Source organism: Aethina tumida, chromosome 2 (assembly GCF_024364675.1).
Source record: "Aethina tumida isolate Nest 87 chromosome 2, icAetTumi1.1, whole genome shotgun sequence".
Taxonomy (NCBI): Eukaryota; Metazoa; Arthropoda; class Insecta; order Coleoptera; family Nitidulidae; genus Aethina; species Aethina tumida.
This window is the reverse complement of record NC_065436.1, coordinates 2,331,004-2,341,678: the sequence shown is the minus strand read 5'-3', so window position 1 is coordinate 2,341,678 and position 10,675 is coordinate 2,331,004. Positions and strand designations below refer to the sequence as shown.

General features: G+C 21.6%; 1 protein-coding gene across 3 annotated transcripts in view; it reads left to right on the top strand.

Annotated features, from left to right (window-relative positions):
* LOC109604619 (cAMP-dependent protein kinase type I regulatory subunit) overlaps window positions 1-10,675 on the top strand; it is a 107,118-nt gene that overhangs the window by 29,863 nt on the left and 66,580 nt on the right. Inside the window, exon 1 of one of the 3 annotated variants that reach the window (XM_049962443.1) lies at window positions 10,481-10,654. The exons of the other annotated variants lie outside the window; for them this stretch is intronic. Coding sequence (XP_049818400.1) covers window positions 10,646-10,654 — 9 coding nt within the window. The 5' untranslated portion in view covers window positions 10,481-10,645. Of the gene's footprint in view, window positions 1-10,480; window positions 10,655-10,675 lie in introns of those variants that run through there. 3 annotated transcript variants of the gene reach the window in all.

Here is a 10,675-nt window from a genome sequence, read left to right as displayed (position 1 = left end):
ACTGTAAATAAAAATAGATTTAATAAATTCTTCTAAAATAATTGATTTTCCTGTAAACAAAAGAAATATGAACAAAAGTTTTCTAAAACAATTAAAATAAATAAGATTTTACTCTGAATGGAAACAAAATTAAACAAAAATCTTCTGAAATAGCTTAAACAGTCAAAAATAACATGGATAAAAAATCCTAAAGTAACTTCAATGTACAAGATTTTCCTGCAAATAAGAATAGAATTAAAAAATATTCTAAAATAATTGAAATGAACAAAGATCTTCTAAAATAATTGGAAGGAACGAGATTTTCCTGTAAATAGGAGTAAAATGACACAAAATTCTTCTAAAATAATTTAAATAAACAAGATTTTTCTGTAAACAAAAGAAGAATTAACAAATTCTTGTAAAATTATTAAAATAAACAAGATTTTCCTGTAATAAAGGTAAAATGAAACAAAGATGTTCTAAAATAATATAATTTATTAAATTCCTGTAACAAAAGTAAAAAACAGACGAAAGTCTTCAAAAATAAGTAAAATGAACAAAATGTTGTCATAATTGAAGTAAAATGAAACAAAGATGTTCTAAAATAATTGGAAGAAGCAAGATTTTCCTGCAAACAGAAGTAAAAATGAATAAAAGTCCTTTAAAATGAACAAGATTTTCAATAAACAAAAACAAAATCAGACAAAAACTTGGTAAAATAACTTAAATAACAAAATTTTGCCTAAATTAAATGTTAAAGTTTTTTAAAATGAAATGAACAAGATTTTTCTTTAAACAAAAGTAAAATTAAATGATCTTTCTGTAATAAAATAACTTAAAAAATAAAATATGTATTGATCTACATAAAAGTAAATGAAAGTTGCTTTGTTTCATATCCAGTTATAAAAAATCATTTTCTTTTCTACTTCTCAGTTTCACCTTCATCATTGTAATTGTGATAAAATTTTAAATACAATACAATCCCTTAAAAACCTTATCTTTGATATATTATTTTTTAATCATGGCCAGATTTATTTATTTTTTTATATAACTTAACTTATGGTGCCTTGACCATTGTAAAAATCTATTTTTGAATTAATGTAAACTAGTGTAATTTTATGAAACATAAAATTCGCGTGTTTCCAATTAGATCCTTGTAATTACAAGAATTTAATATTTATAACCTTGTCGACGTGTACCTTGTTTAGTACAAATGAACATTCATGTAAATCTGCACCGACGTGCAATCAAACAAAACTCAAAAACACGAATACATTCGAACATCACCCGGGGGTGCGGTGCTAAAGTAACCCCACCCCAAGGTCTCCTATCGCAATCGAAATGGCAAAAATCCGCCTCAGCCTAGAACCGCGGTCAACGATGAGAAAGACCTAGAGGCAACGGCGAGGCGGCACCGAAAAAAATATGATGTAATTAATGCCCGTTCGAAACCGCTTTCACCGGACCTTCGGCAAGTGAGTCTATTAAGCAACGGCGGATGACATTTAGCCAAAACGTAATGTCGGTGGGAGCGGGTCTATTTGATCCGTGAAAAGAAATGGGGCGGTTAATCGTCTTGGGAATTGGGAAATGAGAAATTTTTGTCGAATTGAACTTTTTGTGGGTTACTGGGAAATGAAAATGCTTCCGAGTTTGGGGCTGAAATTAATTTAATATTTTTTCAATGATAAAAGTAATTTAATTATTACAAAAATTTATACAAAAATATTGTTTGGTTTCTATATAAAACTAATTGTATGTGTAATGTAATTAAATGTAACATTTACACCGTTTAAACAAATGTTTTAGATTTGTCTATTTATTGAACAATAGTTATTTATGTCAGTAAAATTACTTTTGTCGAATGAGTTAGTTAAACATATGTATTAGTAATTTTATAAAATTTTCAAATTCAAATACAAATTCGAATTATTCAAAATTGTACAACGTCTCAAAAAATTATACAAAATTATTAAGAATTTATTCAAAAGGATACAAAGGAATTTATATAAAATTAATAAAAATTATTCGAAATTGTACAAAATTATAGACAATTATAAAAAATTTTACTATTTAAGTTATTCAGAATAATTTCTCAAAATTATTTAAAATGAAACAATATTTTATAAAATTATACAAAATTATTTAAAACTATTCAAAATTATTTAAAATTTTACAAAATTATTAAAAATTATACTCAATTATTAAAACTATACAAAATTCTTAAAAATTATTCGAATTTATACAAAAATTATTAAAAATTATACAAAATTATTCAAAATGATTATTTAAATTTATATAAAATTATTAAAAACTATTCAAAATTATTAAAAACTATACAAAATTATTAAAAATTATATAAAATTATTCAAAATTATTAAAAATTATAAAAAATTATTCAAAATTATACCAAGTTATTAAAAATTATACAAAATATTTAAAAATATATAAAAAATATTAAAAATTATACAATATTGTTGAAAAATATGCAAAATTATTAAAAACTATACAAAATTATTCAAAATTATACAGAATTATTAACTATTATACAAAATAATAATGAAATAAATAAAACTATACAAAATTATTCAAAATTATACAAAATTATTCAGGTTTTTCAAAATTATTAAAAGTTACATAAAATAATTAAAAATTATTCAAAATTATGCAAAATTCTAATTAAGAATTATTCATAAATTATACATAAATTTATACAAAGTTATACAAAATTCAATATTCAAATAACTTTAACTCAAATTCTTATTTTAATTCTGATTCAATTTTAATAAGTAAAATTAAAATTAATTTCTTAAATAAATATGTATTTTTAATCTTTTTTAATGATATTTTTATTAAAATTTGCGGTCCAATGTAAATTAAAATTAAAACTAAATATATATATATATATATATATATATATATATATATATATATATATATATATATATATTAAAATAAATATTTAATTTTTAATTTAAATTATGAATAAACACCAGCATGTGTTATATTTATTAATGTAATTTATTGAAATAAAATTTTTATTAAAATTATTAATTGGTTATTAATTTTAATAAATTTGTTTCAGGTATGTATCTATAACGAAAATCGTGCTGAAATGGGTAAGAATTATACGTAATTAGGTAAAATATGTCTCATTGCAAAATATACATATTAAAAAATCATTATTATTCATTTATAAATTGTAAAGATCCCCCAGAAATCCCCGGAGTTAAATGTGTAATCTGGGTTGCCTACAATCAATGATTTAATTATATTAAATGAAATTGCACATGAGTATATCAAACAAAATCCTTCATGAATATGTATGTAATAAATGTAATAAATAAATTAACCCAGTTAATTAATTTGATTCACTGTTTCACTTTCTGTAAACAATTTAATAAATAAACAAAATTAACTGTTATTATTTTGGTTAATATTCTATTTTGGAATTGGAATATTAAATTTGCGTTATCAATTCCAGTTGAAAGCGATCTCTAATGTCCAAATCAATAAACGAATACATTTATATTACAACTGATGATTATTAATATTTATTGATTAATTTCAATAGCCATACACTGAACCAGCAACAAAACTAGTAATTACATTAATACGAAGTTGATTGTTAAATTGCATTACGTGAACAATTGATATTACAAGTTTGAAAGGTAACAATTTATTAGCACAGTTTAATAAATGAATGTTTATTACATAGTAAGCAGTTATTGTGGTAATATTTTATCGAAACAAGCAAATATTTGCTTAGGTTTAGTTTAAATTCCCTCTACACAGGTAAAATAATATTTTACCCAATTGGGAATTTGTTATTTAATAATATTTATTTAAATTTAAATACTTTGATTTATCGAGTCAATAAATTCGATACAAAATTGTTTCCATTTGTTTCATGAGCAAACATTTCCTGAATTTGCATATGTACGAGTGCGACCTCAAACACTGAATATTTCAGTAGGTCAAACTGTCCACGTAAAAGGCCCCAAAGTCCGCGGGAGTGTTTAACATGCAAACCAAATATTTGCCCACAAATACGGAATTGGGTCAAAAATATACACATTTATGCACGATGCACACTGAAACTGTCCCGAAGTAAAGTCGTTTATTTATGCACCAAAGCTTTTCAGGAAAAATGTTCGTGAGGTCGGAGTTTATCAGTTTGGTTTTAATGTGTTTTTGGTGCCGGTTAATTTGTCGTAAAACTGAATTGCGACACTAATAAAACTGAGCCGGAATCAAAACAAAAGGCAAATCTATCCACTTAAAGTAATTAAATTAATTAATAAATAAAATATTGTATATATATATACAAATATTACATTTGACAAACACAAACACTCGATGGAGTGATCGATTGGGCCCCAACGAATTCGCAATTTATTTCCACGGTTAATAGATTGTTTTTCCTACATCCGTTTACTTTGTAACCGGGTATCAATCAATTAGGGAGCCCGTGGGGCAATTCCCTAATGCAACCGGACGGTGGTCAGTAATAAAATATGAAAACGACCACTGAATCAATGGGTGGCATTCCCACGGGATGAAAATTCAACTCTTATATAAATAATGTTATTTTTTTCAAAAACGAAGTTTTTTCAATTTATCCAAAATTCAAAGTAAATATTGAACACCTCAATAAATAAATGATTAATATTTAATTTTTTTATTTGTACAAACTAAGAAATATATAATTTACTTGTTTCTTATTTATAAATATTTAATACAATCAAAATGTAAAATGGAAGAAATGGAATTTAAATTTTATTTGTACAACACAAATGAATCATTTATTTTTTTTTCCATATTTTATATTTTATTTAAAAATTAAAAAAATATGAATAATTTAATAACATTTATTATTATTTAATAACGTTTTATTAAATATCAAGTTTTATTTGATATTTAAAATTTAAAGTTTTGTTATTTATATTTTATCTGTACAAAATATTATATAAATTATTATTTAATGGAACAATTATTTAAAATATATATTTTTTAATATTTGTTATAATTCCATTTTATTGTTTATTGCTTGTTTTAATAAATAAATAGTTTCAGTTTTTGAATATTTATTCTTAATGATTATTAATTTTTTTCTGTAAATATCAAAAATTCTTTTATTTATTTTAAGCATATATAGTTTTTGAATATTTATTATTATTTATTTATTTCAAGTATTTCTTTAACAGAAAAATTATTAAAAATTTGTTTCTTTAAATATTTAATATAATTTAATAAAAATCCATTTAATTATATTATTAAATTTTGCTTTTTTATAAATAGGCAGATTTAGTTTTTGAATATTTATTATTATTGTTCATTTCAAACTTTTTTTTAGCAGAAAAATTATAAAAAAATTTGTGTCTTTAAATATTTAATATAATTTAATAAAAAACCATTTAATTATATTATTAAATTTTGCTTTTTTATAAATAGGCATATTTAGTTTTTGAATATTTATTATTATTGTTCATTTCAAACATTTTTTTGACAGAAAAATTATTAAAAAAATTGTGTCTTTAAATATTTAATATAATTTAATAAAAAACCATTTAATTATATTATTAAATTTTGCTTTTTTTATAAATAGGCATATTTAGTTTTTGAATATTTATTATTATTATTCATTTCATACATTTTTTTAACAGAAAAATTAGTAAAAAAAATGTTTCTTTAAATATTTAATATAATTTAATAAAAATCCATTTAATTATATTATTAAATTTTGCTTTTTTATAAATAGGCATATTTAGTTTTTGAATATTTATTATTATTGTTCATTTCAAAAATTTTTTTAGCAGAAAAATTATTAAAAAAATTGTTTCTTTAAATATTTAATATAATTTAATAAAAAACCATTTAATTATATTATTAAATTTTGCTTTTTTATAAATAGGCATATTTAGTTTTTGAATATTTATTATTATTGTTCATTTCAAACATTTTTTTAACAGAAAAATAATTAAAAAATTGATTTCTTTAAATATTTAATATAATTTAATAAAAATCCATTTAATTATATTATTAAATTTTGCTTTTTTATAAATAGGCATATTTAGTTTTTGAATATTTATTATTATTGTTCATTTCAAACATTTTTTTAGCAGAAAAATTATTAAAAAAATTGTTTCTTTAAATATTTAATATAATTTAATAAAAAACCATTTAATTATATTATTAAATTTTGCTTTTTTTATAAATAGGCATATTTAGTTTTTGAATATTTATTATTATTATTCATTTCATACATTTTTTTAACAGAAAAATTAGTAAAAAAAATGTTTCTTTAAATATTTAATATAATTTAATAAAAAACCATTTAATTATATTATTAAATTTTGCTTTTTTTATAAATAGGCAAATTTAGTTTTTGAATATTTATTATTATTATTCATTTCATACATTTTTTTAACAGAAAAATTCGTAAAAAAAATGTTTCTTTAAATATTTAATATAATTTAATAAAAAACCATTTAATTATATTATTAAATTTTGCTTTTTTATAAATAGGCATATCTAGTTTTTGAATATTTATTATTATTATTTATTTCAAGAATTTTTTTAACAGAAAAATCATTAAAAATATGTTTCTTTAAATATTTAATTTAATTAAATAAAAATCCATTTAATTATATTATTAAATTTTGCTTTCAATAAATAGGTAGATTTAGTTTTTAAAAATTTATTATTATTGTTTATTTCAAACAGACAAATTATTAAAAAAATTGCTTCTTTAAATATTTAATATAATTTATTAATAATTCATTTAATTATATTATTAAATTTTGATTTTTTATAAATAGGCTTATTTAGCTTTGAATATATATTACTATTGTTTATTTCAAGTTTTTTTTTTTATTAAAATAGGCAAATCATTATTATTAATATTAACCAATTTTTTATAGATAAATCATTGAACTTTTTTTATCTTTAATTACTTAATGTAATTTAACACAAATCCATTTATTTAATTTATTAAAATATAGGTTTTCTTATATAGACATTTAATTTTTTAAAATTCATTATTAATATTTAATAAAATTATTTTTAATGGAAAATTTATGTATATTTGTTCATAATTTTTAATTTTCAGTAAAACATGTGAAAGTTCTGTCTGTTTCTAATTATTTCAAGTAAATTTAAAAATGAAAAATAAGTATACATGACCAAAAAAATGAAATTATATTAAAAATTGAATTTTCAAACCAGTAAAATTAAAACAACATCGCATTTTATGCAATTAATTCTTTATTATCATATTAAATATACATACAATTATACAAATGGAAAAATAAAAATTGTTCCGCCACTCCACAATGGCCGTAACGGAATTGAAGGAACAAATTAAACCCAACCATAAAAGTTGTTTATCGTCGATCGCACTGAGATCGTTGTTTGTGGGCGATGTTATTATATAAATGGACGCGGCCGCCAAACGTTCATAATAAAATTATCAAATATTCATGTGCCATCAGAAATAAACGTGCGCCGTCCTGAACGAAAATTCTGCGAGCTTTCGATTCAACGTCGGGGAAACTCTGCCTCCAATGCCTATTTATAATGAGGATAAATTTATCAGTTCGTACTGCGTCCAATTGGAATTTTTACGCGATTATCGAAAAGGGGAGGATTCGCTTTGACGTAAACGATTTCAGAGGTTTTTTCTTCTTTCCCTCCATTTTTTTCTTCGATTTTTTCTCGTATGGCGAAATTAAAATTGCTATATTTATATATACGCACAATGCCGCGTCTGGAATTCGTTTTATTCCCGTCACTTTTTTATCACGTCAGTCAATATTTTTTTAGGGGTAAATCGATTTTAAAATATATTCTACATGTATCTATAATGTATTATTCAGAATGGCGTTTAAATATGGCGAATGCGCCGGTTTTTAAGCTCGCCCTGTCGAATTTAAAATATGTAAATATCTAAAAAATTATTTCATTAATAATTTATTTGTACAAGTTTCTAATTCAACAAATATATTAATACTAAAAAGAAATTCAAATAATTTGAATAACAATTCTTAATCTTCTTAGTATTACAATTTATATGCGAAATGTCAATTAAAAATATTAAATGAAGCTTTTAAACAATATGAATTAATATTTTTAAATTGTAAAATCAAAATTTATTGAAAAACTTTTCAGGAATATACATTATTTAATAGTTTCTTCTTAGTATTACAATTTATATGTGAAATGTCAATTAAAAATTTCAAATGAAGCTTTTAAACATTACAAATTAATATTTGTAAACTGTAAAATCAAAATTTATTGAAAAACTTTTCAGGAATAAACATTATTTAGTACTTTTAGCATCGTATTACAATTTATATGTGAAATGTTAATTAAATATTTCAAATGAAGCTTTTAAACATTACAAATTAATATTTTTAAACTGTAAAATCAAAATTTATTGAAAAACTTTTCAGGAATGAACATTATTTAGTACTTTCAGCATAGTATTACAATTTATATGTGAAATGTCAATTAAAAATTTCAAATGAAGCCTTTAAACATTACAAATTAATATTTTTAAACTGTAAAATAAAAATTTATTAAAAAACTTCAGGAATAAACATTATTTAGTACTTTCAGCAAAGTATTACAATTTATATGTGAAATGTCAATTAAAAATTTCAAATGAAGCTTTAAACATTACAAATTAATATTTTTAAATTATAAAATCAAAATTTATTGATAAACTTTTCAAGAATAAACATTATTTAGTTCTTTCAGCATAATATTACAATTTATATGTGAAATGTCAATTAAAAGTTTCAAATTAAGCTTTTAAACATTACAAATTAATATTTTAAAACTGTAAAATCAAAATTTATTGAAAAACTTTTTAGGAATAAACATTATTTAGTACTTTCAGCATAGTATTACAATTTATATGTGAAATGTCAATTAAACATTTCAAATGAAGCCTTTAAACATTACAAATTAATATTTTTAAACTGTAAAATCAAAATTTATTGAAAAACTTTTCAGGAATAAACATTATTTAGTACTTTCAGCATAGTATTACAATTTATATGTGAAATGGCAATTAAAAATTACAAATGAAGCTTTTAAACATTACAAATTAATATTTGTAAACTGTAAAATCTAAATTTATTGAATAACTTTTCAGGAATAAACATTATTTAGTACTTTCAGCATCGTATTACAATTTATATGTGAAATATCAATTAAACATTTCAAATGAAGCTTTTAAACATTACAAATTAATATTTTTAAACTGTAAAATCAAAATTTATTGAAAAACTTTTCAGGAATAAACATTATTTAGTACTTTCAGTTTTGTATTACAATTTATATGTGAAATGTCAATTAAAAATTTCAAATGAAGCCTTTAAACATTACAAATTAATATTTTTAAACCGTAAAATAAAAATTTATTGAAAAACTTTTCAGGAATAAACATTATTTAGTACTTTCAGTTTTGTATTACAATTTATATGTGAAATGACAATTACAAATTTCAAATGAAGCCTTTAAATATTACAAATTAATATTTTTAAACCGTAAAATAAAAATTTATTGAAAAACTTTTCAGGAATAAACATTATTTAGTACTTTCAGCATAGTATTACAATTTATATGTGAAATATCAATTAAACATTTTAAATGAAACTTTTAAACATTATAAATTTATATTTTTAAACTGTAAAATCAAAATTTATTAAGAAACTTTTCAGGAATAAACATTATTTAGTACATTCAGCATAGTATTACAATTTATATGTGAAGGGGCAATTACAAATTTCAAATGAAGCTTTTAAACATTATAAATTAATATTTTAAAACTGTAAAATCAAAATGTATTGAAAAACTTTTCAGAAATAAGCATTATTTAGTACTTTCAGCATAGTATTACAATTTATATGTGAAATGTCAATTAAATATTTCAAATGAGGCTTTGAAACATTACAAATTAATATTTTTAAATTGTAAAATCAAAATTTATTGAAAAACTTTTCAGGAAAAAATATTTTTAATACTTTCAGTATATTCATTACAATTTGTATGTAAAATCTTTCAAAATTTAGGATTTAATTTAAAAAATTATTAATACTAAAAAGTCATTCATTAAATGCCAATTACAAATTTCAACTATACATTATAAATTAAAATTATAATACTTTCAGCATTACATTTATATTTATGTTATATGTAAAAGATTTCAAAACTCTTAAATGTATGTTTTTTAATTTATAAAAAACCTTTTAGAAAGAAATATATTTTGTCAGTTTCAATGTGTAACATGTTACAATTTATACGCAAAAGTCGGTCACAAAGATTTAAAAAAATCGTCACGCACCCCACGTTCATCTTCTCCTCTAAATAACCAACCCCCGTTCTTGAGCGGCACTAAGGACGCCGTTGTCCGACCGTCGGGGCTTTCGCGTCCTTTCGCAGGAGCGTCAAGAAAGCGCAAGAGCAGCAGGAGTCGGACGGGCATCGGGCCAGTCGCACATTGGCGTTCGGTCCAGCGGTTCCGTAAGCCCAGCCAGTCGCGTCTGCCGCGTTCCCTTATTCGATTTCGTTCGTCCGGCCACGCAAACGGTTTCTCTTCGTCTGTTGTGTTACACTGTGTGCGTGCGTGCGGCTGCTGCAGACCGGAGGCACCATCACAATGCCCCAGGTACACCGTCCGACTAAGGAC